This window comes from Ambystoma mexicanum, chromosome 12 (assembly GCF_040938575.1).
Source record: "Ambystoma mexicanum isolate Mex_15411 chromosome 12, UKY_AmexF1_1, whole genome shotgun sequence".
NCBI lineage: Eukaryota > Metazoa > Chordata > Amphibia > Caudata > Ambystomatidae > Ambystoma > Ambystoma mexicanum.
Window position 1 is genome coordinate 672443484 of NC_090936.1, and position 24286 is coordinate 672467769.

Here is a 24286-nt window from a genome sequence, read left to right on the forward strand (position 1 = left end):
CCTTCAATAATCCGGTGCTGGGAATATTGAAGCCAAACGGCCAGTGGAGACTCTGCGCCGACCTTAGGGAGCTCAACAAACGGGTCCATACTTCCCGATGGCCTCTGCCCTACATTGACCAAGGGCTGGCCCAGATCCAGGGGTCACAGGTATTCACAGCAATAGACCTGACCAATGGATACTGGACTGTGCCTGTCAGCAGGGAGGACCAATACAAACTGGCTTTTACCTTTGGGGGCCAGCAGTACACATGGACCCGGACTCCCTTCGGATACCTCAACTCCGGCAATGAATTCAACATGTTTCTACACAAGGCCATGCCTGACTTGGGTGCAAGGGGTAACCTGGCTTATGTAGATGATGTCCTCATCAAAAGTTCATCTGTGGAGGAACACATCGCGGAGATCCGTTATGTTCTGACACAGTTGAGGGCCGCCGGAGCAAAACTTTCCTTTCAGAAAGCACAGTGGTGTAAAACCCGTGTTAACTTCTTGGGGCATGAGATTACTCCTCAGGGTCTTTGTCCCCAGGAAAAGAAAGTGGAAGCACTTCAGAAACTGAAAGACCCCACAACTCTGCGGGAACTAAGGAGCCTCCTTGGACTGACTAATTACAGCAGAAAGTTCATTGAGGGCTACGCAGAGATCACCAGACCCCTGATTCATCTCCTGAAGGGGGGGGTCAAGTGGGAATGGGGTCCAGAACAAGCCGAGGCAGTAAAACAACTCAAAAGAAGCCTCTCACAAGTGCCTTGCCTAGCTTACCCTGTCAGAAACAAGGAGTTCTTCCTGGAGACAGGGTTCTCTAATACGTGCTTGACGGCAGTATTATATCAAAAGCATGACAAGGTCAATAAAGTAATCTCCTACGCGAGCAAAACTTTATCCTCTGTGGAGGAAAAATTCAACGATTGTGAGAAGGCACTCCTGGCAACGGTGTGGGCATTGAAGAATTACCGTCCGTTTATCCAGGGGGAACACATTATAGTGGAGACTCCACACCAGCCTCTGCAATATCTCCAAAGTGACAGAATCCGGGCCGGAAATGTGAGTAATTCCCGAATTACTTCCTGGATTCTGTCAATGCAAGGCTTTCCTGTGGAGGTCAAATATGGCCAAAACAAGAAGAGTCCCCTCGCGCAAGGTCTGGCTGACTTGCATGATTGTGCCAGAGAAAACTGTCTCGAGGACGAGAGTCTAAAAATAAAGGACAACATGGAGGCATACCTTAATTCCCCACACAAAGTCTTTGAAGAAGACAAGTGTGAGGGAATGCCCACTGTCTATGTGGATGGATGCTCTTACCATGTTGACAACAACGGGGAGAAAGAACTGGTGGCCGGCGTAGGGAATGCATGGGTGAATGAGTCCCCAGAACCCTCCGCTGGATACAAAATTGGTCCCCGAAGTAGTCAGGTGGCAGAATTGATGGCTGTGCATCAGGCCATCCTCACTGCTGTCCAACATCAACTCCACAAACTGGTCATAATCACAGATTCGGATTATGTACGGAACGGGTTCGTGGAGCACCTGGTTAATTGGAAAACCAGAGGCATGTTATGTGCTAACAACAAACCCTTGAAACATGGGAAGTTGATCCAAAACATTGATGATCTGGTCACATCGAATGGGATGACCATCTATTGGAAAAAGATCAAGGGTCATTCCAAAGTAGAGGGACCAGACAAAACTGGAAATGACTTAGCTGATCAGCTGGCCAAAACCGGGGCCATCCAAGGGGATCTAATTGAGATTGAGTCCCTATTGGGGGAAATCCAGGTCACTGCTATCACTAGGTCCCAGACAAATGCTCACAACGACCTTTCAATTGCACAATGGAGTAAGGAGACCCCTGATGCTGATTTGATTACTGCTCAGAAGGGGGATCCAATAATTGGTAAATTTTACCAGCACCTTGAGGACCCTGAGAACTTTCCCCTGACGGATACCGATTACATTGGGAAAGAGGACCTAAGAGTGTTGATGAAATGTCCAAAAATGTTCCGAATCCAAGACGGTTTGCTGGTAAGGAAATCCAAAGCTGGCCACGATCAGTGGGTGGTTCCTACCTCATTCCGAAGCCTGATGTTAAGTCACGCCCATGATGCGGCCACCGCCGGTCATAGGGGGTTTCACACAACATTGGAAATCTTAAGAGAGGTTGCATACTGGCCACACATGGGCCAGGACCTCAACCAATATTTGAAGGGTTGTCTTGTGTGTGCACAATTTCAGCCGACATCCCTCACACACCGGGCGCCTTTACAAAAGAGGGGAATGACACTGCCATGGTCAGATTTACAAATCGACTTTGTAGGCCCTGTGATTCGCTCGGCTAGGGGGAATAAGTACATGTTGACTGTGACATGCTTGTTTACCAAGTGGGTGGAATGTCTCCCAGCCCCAAATTGCAAGGCAGAAACTGCAGCTGCCTTGATGATTAACCACATCTTTTCCCGTTTTGGTCTACCTCAAAGGATTGAGTCAGACAGAGGTAGCCACTTCACCAGTGAAGTAATGACAAAGATGTGGGAGATACTGGGGGTCAAAAGAAAGTTGCATATTGCTTATCGGCCAGCTTCTTCGGGGGCAGTAGAGAGATATAACCGGACAATTGTGAGCATATTAAAGAAGTTTGTGGCAGATTCTGGGCCAAGTTGGGATATCCGATTACCTCTGGTCCTAATGGCTATCAGATCTACCCCTTCATCTGCAACCAAAATGTCACCATTTGAGTTGATGACTGGGCGCAAGATGGTGCTTCCTCAGCATTTGCTCTACAGGACCCAAGAGCAGACACTGATAAATGCCTCCACTACTCATGAGTATGTAGAGAATTTAAGGAAACACCTCCAACATGCTTTTGCTTATGCTCAGCGGAATCTAGAAAGATCAGCTGATAGCATGAAGACCCACTATGACCTGAAAACTTCCAGGAAGGAATATCAGGTGGGAGACCGGGCCTATCTATACAACTTCCAAAGGAACCAGGCCAAGCAGCGCAAATTTTTGCCTACATGGAAGGGACCCTTTGAGATCATCGACAAGATCTCCCCTGTGGCCTACAAAATCCACATCCCCAAAGGTCCTTCGGCAGAGGGGGAAGACAAGTGGGTCCACATTAACCAGCTAAAGTGTTGCCATCCCAGGCACACTCTGCAACAACTGGAGGAATCCTCTGGAATCCTAGCAGGCACTGTCTCAGACTAATTCAGTTCCAATCATAAAACATACCACATCTAGTCTCTAAAATATTGTGATTTGCATGAAACTGTCTCTTAGTTATACTGTTTTTATTTTTTCAAAATAAGAATGTAATGTTTCGTGATGATAAAATGCATATGCTGCCCCACTATCTCAACAGTGGTGGAAAGACGTCTATGAGTAGGTATTGCCGCTCTTCCTTTGTCGTCTTAGGAGAAAGAAGACCTGGAGACGGGCCAAGGAGGACGATCCGGAGACCGGGAGCAGAGACGCAATGGGCCCAGTGGACCGCCCAATATTCCCATCAGGACCGGCGAGGAGAACCATCGATCAGTACCGGATGGAGAGGAAGATGCTGAACTGTGCCATCTACAGAATTGGAAGAAGATAATGTGGACATACCAGCGCCAGGGTTCAAAACCTCCCTTGCAACCGACTCCCCATCGACTCAAGTCAAAGCGCAGTCGGGCGGGGGGGTTTGTGGAGGGTTTTGACCCATGTGGAATCATTAGACGGGGTAAATATGGGGATTAAGCTGTCGCTGCCCATCATTTTACCCCAGAACAAAAAATAAATAATTGGAGTGGGTAAAGATGGGGATGCGCTGTCGCCGCCCATCATTTCATCCCAGAATCCAGGAGAGCTGCGCAGTTGTGCGCACACCAAAATGGTTACCTAACTTGCCACCCACCAGTGTAAAGAAAGGTCTTTGTTAACAAAATCCACTGTTACTGATGTCAAAAAGTTGCTGAAATCGTGACTCATTGGACCACTTTAAAGATTCAACCCTTTTGTGGGGTTCCACATAACCATTTTACTGTAAGGAGCCCCATCAAAACAATGTTAAGCAAGGATTTACTACCATGTAAGAACCATTCCTGTTTAGAATGCATTAATCCAAGAAAATCCCAAAATTGCATGCAGTACCAACAAAATCCTCAAGGGGGAGCTGGCGGTCTAAACTCTGACAGGAGAATTGAGTGCAGTTGCTGACAAAGGGATTTGACTCAGCTGACTTCAAAGGCTGCATTTTAATTAAAAATTAGCCACATGCTGTTCCCAGAGGCCTGAAGCCTGGGAAACCCTATCACCTCAAGAGCTTCACACCAGGAGTTAGAATCTCACATGACCTCTTGATTGATAGAAGGCAGACTGGCTGGGAGCTTCCCAGAGACCACACAAAGGACCCTTTCCTCTGAAAGGAATATGTTAATTTTGTCTGTTTAATGTCAACAAAGCCCTGCCTGCCCAGAGGACTGACCCACCCAAGTCTTGGAGGCGGACCTCAACACTCTGAGGACTGAATTGGAAGTAAAATATATATTTTACAAAAACACTGATAACTCTTTGTAATCAAATGACAGAAATGTATAACTTTGAGAGCTTTAATTTAAAAAATGTACCTTTAATTCAAGACTAAACTCGAATTTGTGTGATGTTCTGGGGCAAAACCCCATTGTTTATTAATATTACAGACTCCCTGTTTCAGCTAGACAAACGAAAATGCATTGGTATGTGGGTAGATATGTGAGGAACAGTTGTATAAAATTTAATGAAGATCCAATGTTGTTTAGCACATTAAAAAGTGCTAGAAGTTGCCATTGGTGAATGCAAGCTCCTAGAAACAGCAGATTTGGGACAGAGTATACCTCATGTGATAGGTGACATGGGTATGTAATTTCAAACAACTGTGTAACTCTGAAGTATGTATTTTGATCATATATAGATTTGGGTGCACAGATGATAAGGGAGGTTCTTCAAGAGATCATAAATGGCTGACATCACTCTGACACAACTTAGTTCGCCAATCAGGGGACGAATGAAAGTTTGACCAATTAGAAGCTGAGAGAGAGGTAGGGTCAGTGATGCTAGAACACACCCACATTCTAAACACATAAAAGCAGACAGACAGGACAGATAGAGACTTTCAAAATCCATCTGCCGCTGGAAGCTCTGCGGGAAAAATCCATACTTTACCTCCATCAACCCTCCAGAGAGCCAAACTAGAGACTTCAATCTATCCAGAACTAGAGACTTCACTCTATCCAGAGCAGAGACCAGACCAGAGAGAAAGCAGTGCTGTGCCTAGCAGAGACCAGACCAGAGAGAAAGCAGTGCTGTGCCTAGCAGAGACCAGACCAGAGAGAAAGCAGTGCTGTGCCTAGCCGAGACCAGACCAGGCGCTGTGAGCAGAATCCGGAAAGACCTGACCAGACTGAAGATCGTGACCAAGTCGCTTTCCTGTTCAAAATCTCTTGTGAGTACTTAGCAAAACTCAGCATCTCTTAGTTTAAATTCATCTAATTCAATCTATTTAACCTAAGTAGAACTGCCTCCTATCTGTCACCTGTCATTTCTAGTAAAATTTGTCATTTTGAGCTTTTGAAATTTGCAAACCCAAAAACGACCTTTATTAAATCACTCATATCTCCGCGACCGTTTGTGCTAGAGACTTGCAATAACTTTTATTTGATAGCTTAGAATCGTGGCTTTCCTACGAACCTAGAACAGCATTCCTACCCCTTATAGTTTTACCGCAATCGCGAAACACGCATCCGCGAATTTTGCCGCGATTTGCAATTTCTTCACATGTAAAAAACTGCTGCTGCTGACTTCCATTTGCCAGAAATTCGTTTAACCTGCTAACTATCCCTGCATCATTGCTAGTGTGAGCCTGGACTAATATTAACTAGATACCACTCACCCTGAACCTCTGAAAGGGAATTAAAAGCGTTTACAGCATATTTCTCATCCATTGCTAGCACATATCAAAGCATTTGCCTGTGTTTTCAAAACTCCTATCTGTTTTCTGTAAGCTTGCTGGATTGAACTGATTACATTGATTGCATTTCTGAGAACTGTGTGCTTTCCTCCCATTTCCTTGCATTGCATAAAGAGGGGGGGAGTAGCCAGAGAAAAGTGATTACATTGTTTGGTTGAAATCATATTGCGTATTTTCTGTACTGCATTCATTGAATATTGCATCCACCTGAGCCTACATAAAGCATCCTCTACCACATTATACTTTTGTTCCTATTTACCAGTGTGCTACCTTATCCATTTCATGTCAACTCATTAGTGATTATAAGAAGTGTGCTAGTGCCAGATTCTCCATTGTTAATATTTACCATATCAGATTAAGTGTGATATTCAATTATTAATTTATTAAAAAGTGTGATATATATTTTAATTTATCAAATAAACCTTTTAAACTTGCAAAACAGAATTACTTCTTGGCTCAGTGGGGTCAGGGGGATTCCAAGAGAGGGGTGTTATACAAGGGTAGTCATCCAGAACGCATGAACTGGACCTAAAAATATATCAATAAGGGTTTTCATTCAGTATTCTAGACTAGGCGTTAACTTGGCTGTAGTGCTGAATTGAATCCTCTTACAAACGGACTGTGAATTTTCCTTCTGAATATTAATCTAAATGTTTCAATAGATAGTAATGCTGACCCCTGTTGTAATATGCAAATGACGAATAAAGCCACCGAATGGGAAATGATTCCATTTTTGTAATATTGAAGTACAAAGAAAAGATATGTACTTTATACCAAGCAAAATGTTTTAATATAGGTAAGCCACGTGAATATGTATGGAAATATGGATTTTAAAATATTTGTATTGCTTCTTTGTTTTAACATTTTACTATGTAATAAGTATACGGGTGGATGAAAATCTATTCCGCATGATAGTAGGAAATGTTACTGTGAACAAGAAGTTTAAACAGCAAGACACAAGCCCTAAATTGAATAACTATTATTACAGGGGCTATAAAGACTGGGTAGGTTGGACAGGATAGCCTCTGATCAATTGTGGGCAGCCATCTATGCGGCACTAATGCAAGTATATATTGGCACAGATTATTTTATATGGAAGAGAATAAGTGATATTGTTCTATGAATATGTTAAATGAATTTGAAGTATATGTTTTTAATCAATATAGATGAATTAATGAATTCAGGAACTGTAATAATGCTTGAATAACAGTTTAGATTAATTTTAATGTAATTTATGTGATAAAGTGGTGTAAAAGGTTTTAATTAACCATAAGCACAATAAAAAAATAAAACAAATTTAAAAATGGGAAATCATGATCGTGCTACAAAGGGTGAAGGGTGACATATTTCACATTGGGGTGCTACAAAGTGCTTGAGTTCACCTCCCGCACCATATAAATCTGTCAGCAGAGATGCATTTCTAGAAGCAATATTGAGACGTATGATGTCAATTTAGAGCTTATAGAAGCAATTATCGGTGTACACATCTCAACGGAGTGACCGACCTTTACATTTTTAGGTGGCTCAACACATTTTAAAAGCAATAAAAAAGGCATTTCACTGATTTTGCGCTACGGAAACGAGATTTAAGCAATCCAAGTGAATTAACCCTTAGAGCTCACAGTCTAAGGAATTCTACTGGCAACCCTAAGACCATGCACATCTTTCATTAAGGAATGATGGCAGAATCTCATCTCGAGCCCTCAATACCAGAGACCAAGGTTCTGGAAATTGCCTCTTACTGAGAGACATGCTGGTCTTAAGACAATTCTGAAGAATAAGCTACAGGAGACACTCATTTGCATTAGACAACCACTAGGGATAACAGCAACCATCGGGCTCGTGCTATGGATTGAACATGGATTCATTTTTAAATTATTACCAAAATAATAAACACATACGTGGATCTAGCATATAATATTGTGAGATATTTTATACATTTTAAAATGAAAAGCTTACTGATGAAAATTCAGCACTTCCCAGTCCTTTTCAACATCTTGAGGGGCACAAATCTGAGCCAACGTGTCTGGACAAATTTCTATCAGTTTGCATAGAAGTGACCAACCAATCTGAAAAATTAAGAACACAGTTACAAAAATACGAAATGTACGCAAAAGCTGCAAAAAAGATCAACTATGGCCCGGTTTAACAAAACATTAATTAGCCGGTGATTTAGAAAACACACATGGTTTGAAGCACAATTTGTGAATGCTCCAATTCAAAATTCTTTGGGTTGCACAAAATGCACTGAGGGGGCAAGTACAATTATCAAGGGTGCTTTGGAAATAGGTTTTGCAAAGGAATGCATACACACACGAGGTCATCCTGAACCAGACTTTTGTTGGGTCTCGTATGACGAGTAAAGCGCAAGGCAGAATGGGCCCTTTCACCCTGTGCATTTTCCACTGACTTTGGGTTCTCCCCCCCTCTTCCCCACTTTTGGCTGCGGGACACATTGTCACATGTGTTGCTGCATTTGTTTTTCATTTAGGGGGTTGCAAGGTTAGGTAGTAGAGAAAAGAGGCTTGCCGTTAGGCTGGGTGAAAAAAGGGAGAGAAATGTGGGATTGTCTCCCCACACAAATGCTGCAAAAAATGTGGTGAAACCGCAAGCGTCATATACCAACGAGCGCATTGGTGGTGGTGGACAGATTTATTTTTCTACATTTAGACCAATCTTCTGAGTATGTGCACAAGTCTCACACGGGTACGGTGCAGAAAGCCTGCTGATGCCTGCATCTATCGTTGCATCCCCGTGGGTGCTGCCAACAGTCGCCATCAGCCACCATCATATACAAGGACGGAGAGACAGCGCCCTCTGTATTTGCACTGCCCTCTCCCCTCACAGCTAGCTAGCCCCCATAGCCACACCATGCAGGTCCTCTTTGGAATATGGCCACCTGCTCATCATACCCACTATTCGCACATTGCAATGTGCATGAAACGCTAAAGGAGGCACAACTTTTTGGGAATCGCGGGCCATGTGTTCCCTACGGCTTTTAAATTCACCACTAAATATTACACAAGCCCAGACATTCATTGCGAGTATGAGAACTGTCCAAGTTGTAAAAATTCAGAAGGTGGAACCATGTAGGTGTTTTGGATGCTGTATGTATTCTTATGTAAAAGGACTAATGTTTGCGTACACAATGTAGACGTGGCATAAGGAGGCCTTGCAAGAAACCAGCAAGTCTGAAAATAATGTTATACAAAACGTATGTGAACGTTGATTTACTGAACGTAGTCTTTGATAATTGCTAGAAGGAATATTCATCGCCCGGTTTTCATTATGCAAATACAGTAAATAAAACCTCGTTTCATTTTAGCTCCAAGAAAGAAATGTGCATTCAAATGGCAGTGCAATTGCTTGGCAACCAAAAAAAAAAAACGCGAAGCTGCATACAAATACACACAACTTGTAATATTAGATACACAGTCCCAGAGGGGACTAGCTCAGAGCAGGTTTGGTGTTCAGGATCCCAATAATATTCATGAAATGCATTCATGTACAATAGTTATACATGTATAAATGAATATTAACGAGCGCTATCCTGAAAACACGCGTTCAGGCCTCCAGTCCTACAGTTTGACACCCCTCCTTGAAGAATAGGAGTCACACAGCAGCCGTTTTATGACGAGTTGAACTGCTGATACAGTATCACGCCTGCCACTAAAAGAATAATCTGTGGGTGGGGGCTGTGCGGGGGGGGGGGGGCGGTGTGTGTACCCCCGCGTCCTTGCAGGTGACTGTGAGCCCCACCCCTGTCACAGACTGCACACGGACACGTCCTTTCAGTTCGGGCTCTCCGTTCGCTCTGCGCGGCCGGGAACGCCCCCTTTATTTCTACTGCACGCAGCAGAGTGCAACGTCACTCCACCGCATGCGTGCAGCCCTTAAAGTGACAGCATCACAGGCGGGGGGAGTGAAGGGGCAGGTGCCATCAGGTGAAGGCAGGACCACCCTTTTGTCCAGTGTGCTCTCCCCTCATCCCTACACCTTGGAACCGCTTTCCTTTCTTCGTGAAGGCTCCAACAACCTATTCCTTCATCCAGGCACAGCATAGGGTGCCCTGTGTGACCTCCAGCCCGCGGGTTTGAGCCTATAGTGAATAACTAGGAGACAGCTCCCCTAAACAACCACACCATTTTCTGCAACAAATGATCAAGACTAAAATGAACAAACTGCCCAAGACAGTTCCTCTGAGAATGCACTTTGAGCTTTTGAATATTCCCATGAAGTATTTCAATGTTTGTTTGTTTGTTTAGTTGTACTGCGCACCAGACCAGAGGGTATCAGGGCGCAAAGACAAGTATACTTTAAGCTTACAAGGTTACAAAATACAGTACAAATACAGTGTGAGGTACAGTTGAAAGGCAATGAAAGGCATAGAATAGTCAGAACATATGATACAAAATGGGTGTTGTCAAATACAAAGTCAAAAACGAGAGTACATATGAAGTACAATTAGGTAGTATATAGGATGCCAGTTACGTGGTCAAAAGGTAACACTATTACAGTTCTAAAGTAGCTGTGAGCGGTCTGCCTAGGAGAGGGGCACGCTACATGTACAGCAAAGGGCAGTGAAGGTCTGAGGTAGAGCTAGAGTTAGTGATCATTTTCTTTAAACCAGTTGAAAATGTTTAGTCTAAAAATTGCTTAAGTTTGGTCAGCCCTTATGGACAGGTGAAGGGAGTTCCAAAGTTGGGTGGCTTTGACAGGGAAGCTGTTGCTGCCCATTTTAGCTGTTTTGAAAGAGGGGACTAATCAGGCAGTTAGTGTAGGCAGCTCTGGTAGGTCGGAGAGTAGTTTTTCTCTTGATTCTTTCCATCAAGTAACAAGGTGCTGCCTTGTTGAGACACTTGAATGTTAGTGAGGCAGTTTTTTAGTCTAGTTTTATCCATAGTGGAAAGCCAGTTGTACTGCCTGCTTACCGCTGAGGTATGGTAATTTTTGGCCATTCCTAGTGCTGCTCTCAGGGCATTATTTTGCAATGTTTGAATCTTCCTGGTAATGCATTTGTTGGAACCAAGGTATAGGGAATTGCAATAGTCCAATTTGGATAGCACCAGTGCTCTTGCCAGAGTGATGCAGCTGCTTGTGGAAAGGAAAGGTCTGGTCGACCTCATCAGTTGACATGTGTAAGCTGTAGATGATGCCATTGCATTCACCTGTTTTGCCAGTATAAGGCTGGAGTCAAGGTAAAAACCTAGTGTTTGTACCTCCTAAGCAACTTTGATCAGGTTGCTGTCTATATCAAAGGAAGTGTATGTGTGGCCAAGTTTGTTGATATTAGTCATAGTCTCCAGAATAAGGAGTTCTGTTTTGTCATCATTCAAGCATAGTCCATGGAGAGCCTTCCATGCCTGGATGATGAGGTATATTCTCTTCACCAAGGCCAAATCCTTGTTGTAGTCCCCTGTAAGTGGAATGAGTATCTAAGTGGCATTTGCATAGTTGGTTTATGTGACACCAAGACAGTGCAGATTCTCAAAAAGGGGCTTGGTGAATATATTACACATGGTAGGGGACACACAGGATCACTGAGGAACACTGCAGGTAATGGGGATGGGGTTTGCTGCTGCAGTGGCAGAGAAGACTCATTGTCCTACTGTTTAAGAATGATTAGATCCAGGCTATGGCTTGTTGGGAGAAGTGTGCTGAATCTAGAGGATGGCAGAGAACCTCATGATCCACCAGGTCAAATGTTGCTGACAGATCCAGGAGAAGTAGTAAGGCAGATTTGCCTTTGTCTCTCAGCTCGTCAACCTGGGCTTGAAGGTCAATAAGTGCAGTTTACGTTTCATGTTGTGGCCTGAAAGGTGCCAAGGAGTTGGTTCTGCTCCAGGAATTTTTGGATTTGTAGGTAAGCCACCCCATCTAATATTTTTAGGAGGAATGGCACCATTGTACTAGGCCTATAGTTCGTAGGTATGGAGGGGTCAAGCGATTGTTTCTTAAGAAGTGGGAGGACCCATGATTCCTTAAGGTTACTTGGGATAGTGCCCAAAGTAAATGACCCCTTGATAAGATTAGAGATGAAGGGTGCAAGGTATATAGTCTTTTATAATTTGGGCAGGACATTTGTCTCTGCGACAGTTGGAAGGTTTAAGTGAAATTATGATTTTTTTCAACCTCTAGTATGGAGACTTTAGAAAAGTTGAAACGTTGTGCTGGTTTAGGTAGAGTGGGTGGCTTGCAGGTTTGTGGAGTTGTGGTAGGTATATTTCGTTTTTTGTTGGAAATTTTAATTTAGAGGGTCGCAATTTTGTCCCCAAGGGCCTTCTGTATATCAGAACACCATGATTTGTCTTTTACGAAGTTATCAGGTACAGGGATCGGATTTTCAAGTTCTTTTAGGATTGCAAACAGCTCTTTGGTGCCTGACTTTGCTTGCATAATCCTGTTATAGGTTTCCTTTTTGGAGCGTCTTATTTCATTTTTGTGTTTAGTAGAGATGCTAACTAGGTTCGCTTTATTTACCTCGGATGGCACTAGCCTTCAGGTGGTTTCACCTCTGCATTTTTCCTTTTCTTAGTGTTTTTAAGTATGGAGAAAACCAGGCATTCAATTGCGCTCTAGGTTTGCCATTTCTCATTTTTAAGGGAGCGATAGTATCTAGGGCTTCTGTCATGACTTTGTTGAATTCGTTAATTAGGATCAGAAGTGTCTGGTAGGGAGTTTAATGTGGGGAGTTTCAGTGGTAGAAATTTGCTGGCAGTTATATTCTTTTTATTCCTAGTTAGAGGAGGCGGTGCAATAGGGTTATATTGTGTAGTGGGGGTTTTGGCTTCTAAGGAGAAAGCTATAAGTGAATGTTCCGTCCATACGTGGGGGGGTAATGGCAGTGATGGTGGTGTCACAGTTGTAGTCAGCCACACAGTCAAGCATTCTACCCTTCTCGTGAGTTGGCAGTGTCACATTTTGCGTGAAACCAAGCTCAGCAAGGAGGTTGGCTATGGCTGTTGCTTGTGGGTCTTTAGGGTCATTGAATCCCAAGTTCAAGTCTCCCAGTAGTAGTACCTGCAATGCATTTTTTAAGTTATCTGAGAAGATTGTAGAGAGGTGCTCCTCTAATGTGCCCATGGGCCTAGAGGTCTATATAAAAGATGGATGGTAATGGTTTGGGAGTTAGATGTGGGTAGCTTGGTGGTGAGGGATTCACAGGAGTTGACATGCAGAAGGGCAGCTAGTCTCATTGCTAGACTGGATTTGGCTATGACACCTCCGCGGGTCTTCGACTGTCTTCTCTGAGAATAATATAGTTATCTGGCACTGCAAGCATTAGGAAAGGGCCTGCTGCCTGATGTAGCCAAGATTCAGTAATGGCCAAGAAGTCATAGTTTTCAGTTTGCATCAGGGCAGCAATCTCTATGGCATGGGCTACTAAGGACCTTGCGTTGATGAGAGCTCCTTTGAGGAGTGGGACGGGAGTCCTGTTGGATGGGCAATGCTAATGAGATTATTAGGAGGTAGCAGTTTATTTTGTTTGGGTAGACTAGAGTTCAGTTTAGGAGCGGAGCTTAAGTTGGTGTGAGTCAATCTTTTAGGTGAGGTATTGTTACGCTCACCTGGACCCCACAGGGGTGTCGATCGGACCCGGACAGCTGCGGTCTCCTTCAACGTGATGCGTAGCCCAGAGATGACTGTCTGGACTGGCCCGCCTAGTCTTGTCTGCTGGACCCGAAGAAGTATTTTCCTGCAAGTGGAGACAGGGATTAACCACCTGTGGGTTTTAGTGATGGCCTCCCAACTGTTCTCGCTCTCCCCCACTAATCACCTCCGATATCCCCTTTGTAACCTCAACTTACGTTCGTAAAAGATGAGCTCTCCATCCTGCGTGTCTTGCAGGGGCGCGTAGATACCAGTTACTTCACTGGTTTGAAGGCGTTGGGAGAGTTCCGGTAAGCATTGACTCTGAAGTCCCTGGCGGGATTGGTAAGTATCAAGTTCAAAGAGTTCAATGTGCCCGATGTTCACTCTTGTCCCCTTCCTTCCTTAAGTTGCAACTGAGTTCGTGAGAAGAAGGTCTCGTAGCTGCTGCTGGCGTTCAGGTAAGAGTCTGTTACCCAACGCTGTCCGGTAACTATTGCAGGCGTTAACATGTTGTTTTTCTCCCTCTTTACAGATGCGGCATATGAAAATGTGGAGAGTTATGGAATAATACCGCCGGTGGTAAATCAGGTAAGTCTATGGTGGTAAGAGGTTGCATTTGTTGATTCCCCTGGCTCACCTTGTTTTTTCTTGTGTCCCCTAGGTGCCGGATTATGGCGAAGAAATGATGGAGACAGTGCCGGATCGAAAGATGCTGTGAGAACTGGCGAGTATGGCGCGGTGCTGGAGCTGGTGAAGCGACGTGTGCAGGACTGATGTACTTTCCAGGTCCGGAGATGAAATGGTTCTGGAATTGGGTGAGGAATTTGAAATAAGTTCGTTTTCTAACCTTGTCCTTTTCTTCTTTATTCTAGGAGCTCCGGATTCGAGGCGGGCGTGGCAGAAGACTAGATGCTGGCTGCAGGCACGCGGGCGTGGCAGAAGACTGGATGCTGGCTGCAGGCACGGTGAGCGTCACGCTGCTGGATGCAGAATAACGCGAAGCATGTGCTGCTGTTCGGGTGTGGTTTAAATAGCCTCCAAAGTAGTTACAGGTAAGAAGTTCCCTAGAGCCATGCCCAAGTAAAAAATAGTCCCTGTAACAAAATAGTTCCATCCAGGCCTCATGTAGGATTGGACTCTTTTGCAGCATGGTCTGCATCAGGTAAGTAAAGTCTATGAGCCTGGCGCCACTGATTTCTATGATGAGCCTGGCGCCTAAGGCGCCAGGACTAAACCCAGACAGCCCCTAGCCGGGGCTGCTGAGGTTTAAACAAATGTCTGGATGCCTGCTCCCGGAGCGGAGGGCCTTGGTTCTGATGCCCGGGGGTAGGCATCATGACAGGTATTTTGTTTGTTAAGGTACTTGCTTTGAGGGCTAGTGGTCGTTAGACGGCTGGCCGGCGGTTCAAATAATTTCGATAGTCTTGAGCGGAGTCTAAGGTTTCGAGGCATGAGGTCACACGGTATATTAGTTCTCAATAGGCTTGTGATTGCGGTCCATTAGCTCTGCAGGGATACTTTCCACACCTAAAGTAGTGGTCCTGCTATTAATAGCCATTCTGGTTGACGTAAAGTGTGGTCCAGATAGCAATTAACAGGAGCACATTGGCATACATTGTGTCTTACAAAGATCAGGGTTTCTCAGGTGGTAGTAGGTAAGCATAGGGCTGGATGGGCCGAGTTGTGTACCGTGTAGTACATGCTTAAGGTCAAAGTGTGATGTCCTGGGCAGTTTGAAGGGAATGAGAGCACGGCTAGACTTATTTAGTGAGGTAAGCACAGTGGCAGCTAGTGTGGCTAGTGAGCAGGTTCACATACTCTGCACATACTCTGGCCAATCTATTGCTTGTCATCACCACTTATTAATCAGTATTGTACACATCCTTCTAATGTGGTTAAGCCACACTATATGGCCATCCATCGCTGGGAGTACAACAGGCTCTGGGTATGCTTACCAGCTGCACAAAGAGCTACCAATGGGTGGTACATTGAGGATTGCAAAAAAAAAAAAAAACTACACAACCCAGAGGCTAGCATGTCTACATTTGCCACTGAGTCCACCTCTGGTTGAAGGTCTCCCGTCATGTCTCACAAGGGCCTGAAGCCACCTGGGTTATCAGGCACGTTCACCAGATTCCGAAATGGTGGTCGTCATCTTTAAGGCAGCCACCACTTTTCGGTGAAACCCAACTGAAGACAGATCGGTTAGGAAAGTATTGAAGTGCAAAAGTGCAAAGTCCTCGGAACCAAAGTGGGCAAGTCCAAATACCAAGGAAAATGATTAGAGAATTGTGGAAAACCCAAACCACAAGACCAGGTAAAGGCAGGAATTCAAAGAATACGGTTCCATGTAATAATGTCACCTCAAAAATAACAGCATGCACAAAAAAAAATAAAAATAATGATAAAGAAAAAAAACCAAAGAAAAAAAAAAAACACAAATCGCAGAAAAAGGGCAGGTTTGCTGGGACATTATTAGATGGAACATGCGAGGGAGACACTCGCAAACACCTAACCCTTTTTTTTTCCAAAGGGAGTGGGGGACACCCCTGCAACCCATACATATATATATATATATATGTCACCTATATAATGTCGCCAAGACCTTTTCCCGTCGACATTATATACGGCGACCATATATATAGGGATATTATTACCTGATACAAAGAATACTATTAGAGTACCACACTAATCACAAGTCATAAAATCCTGCTGCTAGAAGATGGGGACAGAAGAGCCGGCATGTTGACCTCAAAGCAGAACACCTGAGAGAGCCAGGAGAGACCCTCAGATTCAGCTTCAATTCTGCCGAGGTCTACATGTCAGACACATGCTGAGAACAAACAGAAATATGGAAGAGTGCTAAAAGCCAGATCTTCTATATGTCACACCCTGAAGAAGCCAGAGAACAGAAGGCCAATACTTCTATTTCTCATAGAATTGGCCCAGCAAAGAGGCCCATGGTTAGAGAGTGAGACTATCTACACCAATGTAGTTCCCCAAGCAAGAGAGGAATACATTGCACCTAGTTCCAGTGGCAGAACCTAAAATTATGAGGAAAAATGTAAAGATTTTAAAGTAGAAGAAGAATGGGAAACCCACCACAAAATGGATGGGGTGATTAGATTTACTCTTCGGGAGGAGATTGACTTTTACCTGAAGCATATTGGGGTATAACGATGTTAGGAGGCAGATTAATAAGTCATCCATAGCATGTGCCCTCCCTGGGCCCAATACTGCACAGGCTGGACACCACCCTGTTAACGTCCATCCAAAATTGGGGCCACCTTGTAATGCATCGAACTTGGAAGGTTTGGAACCGATGGAAGTACACCTAACATGGATGCTGGAAACTTCGTGTAGCGGTCTATGCATTATCCAAGATGTCCGCCAGCACGTATTTACGCACAACGCACCAGTACTCCAATGCGTTGCATCTTAGTACTCTCGTACCTTTCCAGCGCTGTGTTGCTGTATATTTCGCTACCTGTTATTACTTCCTATAGCTTTTCCTCTCTCTTCATTCATTATCTTTCACAGAGGTAAACGTACTATTTTTGGGTAGCTTATTTTTCTCTTAACGGTTTGATCCCTGTTAATCGCACTTTGAGGTTGTTCTTAACTCCTCAGTCGCTGTACTTTTCCTACCTGCTTACCTTGCTTATCTTTCTTTCTGACTTCCGTTTCATTTCTTTTCACTCCTTTTCTTTCGCCTGGAGTCTCTTCTCTCTTGTTAAAGGCTTTCTAGTCTATTCATCAGTTCGTGGTATCGCTGCCTTGGCGTTCTTCTACCTTCCAACCAGTTTCCTGTGCTTCTATTGTGCCTCAGTACCTTCGGCACCACCGGCTCCTCGATCATCTTCACCGAAGAAGGAACGGGTCTCGACTCTACTCTTCTATCCAACCTGAAGAAGACCATTCACACAGGGTTTTTTCTGCCTACGGCTTTTTCCCCTGGAACAGCGGGTTGGCTCCTGGGAGTCTCCTGGGATTTGGTTCCTATCCGGTCACGGTGGCCTCCGGGGAGTCACGCCCGTACTTGCATCAAAGAAGGAGTAAAGAAATCAGAAAGTCACGAAAGAAAGAAGACGGAACTCCGAGAAGAATTCGACGGAGATTCAGGTGAGGAGGAGTTGGAAAAGGGAACCAGGGTTGCAAGTTTTGACACACCTCCTGTTCTCATTAAAAAGTGGCTAATATACCCATCAGTGAGTCCCTCAATCTAAAACATAGACACAGATCAAGAGGTGAGTTAACTCCTACTCCGCAACCCTTCTACCGTTAGGAATTGTCCTTCCAGAAAAAGATCCTGAAAGCAGGCGATACCAAGTCTCGTCATACTATGGACAAACCCCTTGCTCACTGGTTATTGGTAAACCTGGAATATGGATAAACAGGAGCCTGGGAGAGTAAAGAATATCTCCCTTCCCTTCCTTTTCTACACAAACCCAAGATCTACAGGTCAATTCCACCATGTTCTCTTAGCCATAGACGCCCTTGCCAGTTCCCGTTAATAGCACTGCTTGCAACGAGAAGGGCGTTGCAAGGGCCCATTCTGGTTCCACATGTTGCCTGTCCACCCCTTCACCAAACAAATATCTTAGAAACCCTGCCTGAGCCACCTCATAGTATGTTTCAAAGCTTGGCAGTGCAAGACCGCCCATGTTTAGCGGCGAAGTCAATTTGTACCATGACACTCGTGCCTGCTTACCTGCTCAGAGAAATTTAGATAGCACCATCTGCACCTCTCGAAAATACAACCTAGGTAGCACTAAGGGTACATTCATGAATATGTAGAGGAACCAGGGTAGCAGGACCATTTTTACCAGTGTGATCCTCCCATACAGACTGAGAGGCAACCTCACCCACTTCTCCACTACTTTCCGGGCATGCTCCAATATCTTAGTGTAGTTATGTTGATACATCACCTCTGGGGTCCCTATACCCAGAGATCTGGTAGAAACTATATGCCATTGAAAGCCGATACCATCAAATTCCATGAGCAGGAAAAGCACTGATTTGGTGACAAACTCTCATACCAGACAAGTCCCCAAATGGCAACAGTTCCATCATAAATCAAACCTAGCTTAAGGCATGGGTTTTTAACATGTATCACCATATGCTCTGCATAGAGGGAGATCACCACCCTGTGGTTATATATCTGTACCCCCCTGTGCAAATGTCTATCCCCAATCAGCTCAGCAAGTGGCTCAAACCCAAGGGCAAATAACAGGGGAGAAAGAGGACAGCCCTGTCTCGTACCCAACCTCAGCAGGACAACAGACATGAGCCGACCATTCACTCCAATATGTGCAACAGGTAACATATAAAGCAATGCAACGCAACCATGGAAACAAACTGCTCCCCCATTCCCATTCTATGCAGCACCATGAAGCGACGGGGCCACTCAACCGAATCAAATGCTTTTTCAGCATCAAGTAACACCGCCACCATATTATCCTACTGTCCAACCAAAGAGAGTAAACCAACCATCTGTCACAAACCATAGGAGGTCGACCGCCCCGGTATAAACCCGAACTGGTCTGGCTTCACAAATTTGTACATCAGGGGTGCTAACCTCATTGCCAGCAATTTAGCCAAGATTTTATTATCCAGGTTGATGAACAAAAATCGAACAGTAAAACCAACACAAATCCACCTCTTTACAGGGTTTTAGCAATATCGTGACCACTGCCTCTCTCACGGTCACAGGCACCTCCCCCTCCTGTAAAGCCTGCCGGTGCACCTCTAGAAGCCAGAGTCAATTTTGACACAATATGTTTATAAAATTCAGCTGTACATCCGTCTGGTCCGGGGGCCTTACCAGACGAGAGCACCTTAATGACCTCTAAAACTTTGTCTTCTGTTATCGGCTGACTACCATTCCCGTTCCTTATCCACACACCAGTACAGCGACATCTGATCTAAAAAAACAACTTCCCTCAGGTTGCAAAACCTGAGCGTATGAGGAGTACAGCCAGCGCATCCAATAACTAGATTTATAGTTATAAACTAAAACTAAACTCAGGACAATCTGACCACCCTTTCTACACTCCCTCCCAACCCATCCCACCCCCAACATACTCCCCCCGCCCCCTCCTTCCTTTTTCCTCCTCCTCCCCAATCACACCTGAAGAAGTTACCAGAGTTGTCCGCTCCATGAAGGTCTCTTCCAAACAGGTCTCCCCTTGCTCATCCAGGACCATCAAGGACAACATTGGCTCTCTTGCCCCTGCTCTCGCTGATTTCTGCAATCACTCGTCACTGGATCTTTTCTCCTCCGCTCTTAAGCACTCCCTTTGTGCCCACTCCTGAAAAAAACATCCTCTGACCCTACCTGCCCTGCCAGCTATCGCCCTATCTCAAGCCCCCCCCCTTCCTGGGGAAGCTACTTGAGAAGCTGGCCTTGCCCCAACTCGACTCTCACACTAAACTTGTTGGTGGCCTCCACAACCATCAATCTGGATTCAGAGCATCCAGGAGGTGCAGAAATTGCTCTTCTGAACACCCGTGATGAACTGCTTGCATCTCTCAACTCCAACTCCCCAGCTGACCTTATCCTTCTCAATCTCTCCTCTGCATTTGACACAGTTAACCATTCCATCCTCATACAAAGGCTCCACGATACACTTGGTATCTCGTGATGGGCACTGGATTGGCTATCCTCTTTCATCACTAACTGCTGTTCCCCAAGTCATCCTGGGCCTCTTCTCCTCTCCTACTTCAATCTCCACCTGTGGTGCCCCCAGGTTTCTATACTCTCCCCCTGGCTCCAACATCTACCTTGCATGCCTCATCTTCGCTTTCTCCTCCAACTTCCAGTGTTACGCAGATGACACACAGCTCTTCTTCAGTCTCCCTGCTGACCATCTTGAACCTTCCATCATCCCCGACTGCCTATCTGCCACCCAGTCCTGCTGCACCTCCAATGATCTCTGCCTCAACGCCTGTAAAACTGAGATCCTTTCCATTGGGACCCCTTCTCCCTCCTTCCACTCACTCTGGCCTTCCTCCTTGGGCTCTCCCCCTGCGCCTTCAACTGAAGCCAGAAACCTTGGAGTCATCTTCAACTCCTCGCTCTCCTTCCTCCCTCACACTAAGGACATTGCCAAGAAGTCAAACGATCAGCTCTCCCTTTTCAAAAGAATGTTACCTTTTCTCACTTTCCCCTCAGAGGCTCAAGCCCTGGTTCTCTCTAGACTGGACTACTAGAACAGCCGCCTCCTGAATCTTCCTTCTTCCACTTTGCGACCCCTTCAGCTTATCCAGAATAGGGCAGCAAGACTTATCCTTGGCCTTAAATCCAGGGACTGCATCGCTCCTGCACTAAAAAGTCTTCACTGGCCCCCCGGTTGCTGCACGGATTAAATTAAAATCCCTCTGCATCATCCACAAAGCTGTCTGTTCCCGGGGACCACGCTACCTTCAACTTGATCTCACTAAATACTACCCTCTAAACCACTTTGCTCCTCTGGCACAAACTCTTTGTGTGGAAATTGTTTTGCTAAAGAGGGCAGTGGGAAGGGGGGGGTGGGGAGTCACTCACTTTCCTTTGCGGGCTCCCTCCTTTGGAACAGCCTCCCCCCACCCCCTTGAGCAGGATCAAATTTAAGTTCCGGAAGCTCCTCAAGACTTTCACCTTTCCTCCCCCTTCCCCTGCTTCTCTCCTCTGCTAATCCCACAGTTGCGGAATCAGTGTCCTTTGCCCTTATGCATCTTCGGGACCTTGACCTCCCACACCAACTCTTCCTTGCTCCTGCCTACCCACAGCACTTTGCATCTGCACACCCTCTGCTCTGGAGGTTCGCACTTACACCTCCCGTGGCTCAGGCCGTGTAGCACTCAACATTCCTAGCACTTCATCTATAGCTCACCCACAAGCTCGGACTCCCCAGCACTTACCACCTGTTCCTTCTTCCTTTCTGCACTTGCTCGCTCCAAATACTCACAATGCATAGTAGGTTGGTCCCTCTCCCTCTTCCACCTCTGCTCCTAAATCTTGTGTTGTAAAGTATTTCCCACCCTCGCTCCCTCCCTGCAGGCGCTTTGACACAGTATATTCTTATTGTATAAGTGGCTAACTAGCAAACAAATAAAATGCTCCAAATTCCTGTGTTATATCCTCATCTGCGTATTGCAAATCCCCTTGCTCATCTTTAATTGACAATATCTGCGTTCTCAGCCTATCTATCTTGGCCGCCTTCGCCAGCAGCCTCCCACAGCGCTGTCCCTCCCCATTTTGCCTAACGACCACTGCTCCGGATGGAAATTTCACTTCCCTCTGTGCAAGTTCTTTAAACATATCCACCTCTGCCCTGATCTCTTTCTGAGTCACTGGGTCCATCACTCCCCGGTTTGCAGACATTGTATCCATGTCTCACTCTCTGCAAGCTCCCTTCGTACTGTTTCAGTACCGTAGATTCCCTTGGTATGCACTCCCTCCACCCCCGCACTACACATTTAAACGTTTCCCACAGGGTAAAGCTTGAGGTAATGAATATATGAAGGCTGTTCAAGAGATAAAAAGTTGGATTTCTGATGTGTCTTCTTTAGGTGGGATTTGTGAGTGGGTGGAAAACTGCTGAGCCTGGATGCCAGATTATTTGTTCTGGAAGCATCAATGTCGCACAAGATAGTGGGAAGAAGGAGCATGTGGTAGCTTATGTGTCTATGCCACTAAGAGGGGCTGAGAGAAACTTCTCAGTGGTTGAAAGAGAAGCTTAGGCTGTGTTTTGGACCATTATGCATTGTAAATACTTCCTGTGGGGCCAATGGTTTATTGTGAAAACTGATCACAGACCTCTAGTGCAAACGTTAGCTTGTGGCAATTGGTCTTACGGCTCACCCAGCGTGTCTAATTGGATATTAGGGCTGCAGAATTATGACTTTCAGGTTTATGTACCTGGAAAGAAGAATGTGGTTGCAGATTGTCTGTCTCGCTTCCCAGTGGAGTGTGGCAGCAATGGAGAAAAAGTGGAAGTTAAGGAAGAGAAATGATAGTTGCCAGCATTCAGCAATTTGCTTTGAGTGAAGAGAAATGGAGAGTAGCAGAAAGAGATGAGGTATTTGGCAAAGTGGCAGAGTGGACAATGGTAGGATGGCCCAGCAGGAACAATGTTGGAAGAAAATTTGAACGATTTTATGAAGTTAAGGGTGAGCTGGCACTAGTTGGAGGAAAACTCAGGAGGGGCTGCAAAGTGATTCCCCTTAAGGGCATCAGAGGGAAGCGGATAGAAATTGCCCATCATGGGCATTGTGGCACAATGGCAACAAGAGGATGCTGAGGCAGAGTTACTGGTGGTCATTAATGGATAGTGGTGTAAAAAAAGAAATCAGAATTGCAAAGATTGCATGGCAAATGACAAACATGTGTAAAGTAGTGAGTGAGATGCCACTTCTCCTGGAGCGTGTTCCCAGGGAGCCTTGGCAAAAAATAGCAGTGTATATAATGTGACCATCCAAGGTTTGGGTGAAGGGTTCAAGTTCATTTGTGTCATGGTGGATTACCATTCGAAATGGATAGAATGGAAGGAAAATACTGCAAAGCTAGAGTTTAAAAATAAAATAATTTTAGGAGTTTTTTTATCTTGAGAGGTTTCCTACAGAAATAGTGACTGATAATGGCGTTCAGTTTTGCTTGGAAGTCATGAGGACATTTTTGCTACAATTTGGAATTAAGCACACTCTCGGCCTTGCATCTGCTTAGGGCAAATGGTCTGGTTGAGCATGTTAATAGATTTCTCAAGGGCGGTATCCAGTTAGCCATGTGTTCGGAGTTCTTGTGGAGTATGGTTTTGAAACAAATGGTATGGAGTTACTACATCTAACCTTACTCAGTTACCAAAGTATCACCTTTTGTCTCGTTGAAAGGACGCCAACCAGGCACAAAATTGCATCCAGGATAAATGGGTTTGGCATGCACTGTAAATGTGAATCAGTAAGATGGTAGAAGAAGCACAACATCACTATAAAAGTGTGTTTGATGAAAACGTCAATGTTAAAGAGCGTGAGTGGGTTGTTGGAGATTGGGTTTTGATTAAGAATCCCAGGTATGGGCTCAATCGTGTAGAGAGAACATTTCTGGGACCCAAAAGGATTGCAGTGATAAGGAACAGTGTTGTGGTTGTGGATGGAGAAGTATGGTCCTTGCCTTATGCAAGAAGTCGGTTCTTTGCAGGGAGTGCGAAGATGGATTTGTGGTCAGTGAGGGTGATGGTGGAAGAGTGGCGAGTGAAAGTAGGTTGGGAGAAGCAACCTTTCCTGGGTGTCGGGTGAGTGAGAGAACAAACATGATCCCCACCAAGCTCAATGTTTTTTTGCAAGTCGCTTCCTTCCGCTTCCCGGTTGTTCTCTTCATTTCCCTTACCTTCCTGATTTGTTTTCTGTTCTTCCATGAGGGGGAAGATGTGTTCTGTTTTACTTGTGTTCCAGAACTCGTACAGGTTCTGGAACAGCTCGTGGATAGTGTGAGGGAGCTCAGTTAGCTGCAGTTATGGTACCTATTGCTCTCCGACTTCGGAGCTTCCCTTACCTGGCTCACAGCGTGCATCATTGTACCCCAAACTGGTGACAAGGATGGGAGACTGCACTATGGGGCCCCTCCTTGCAGTGGCACGCTCTTCTTAACATCAATGAAAGTCAGTCGACTTGCTTGCACATTATCTAAAACGTTTTGCAAAATCCTGATGGCATCACCTTTGCACAGCAA

The 24286-nt window shown here is 45.2% G+C and overlaps 1 protein-coding gene across 1 annotated transcript in view; it reads right to left on the bottom strand.

Annotated features, from left to right (window-relative positions):
• Window positions 1–24286, bottom strand: part of LRRK2 (leucine rich repeat kinase 2) — a 2398611-nt gene that overhangs the window by 2330243 nt on the left and 44082 nt on the right. Inside the window, exon 3 of the mRNA XM_069629211.1 lies at window positions 7945–8054. Within this exon, the coding sequence (XP_069485312.1) occupies window positions 7945–8054 (110 nt within the window). The remainder of the gene's footprint in view (window positions 1–7944; window positions 8055–24286) is intronic.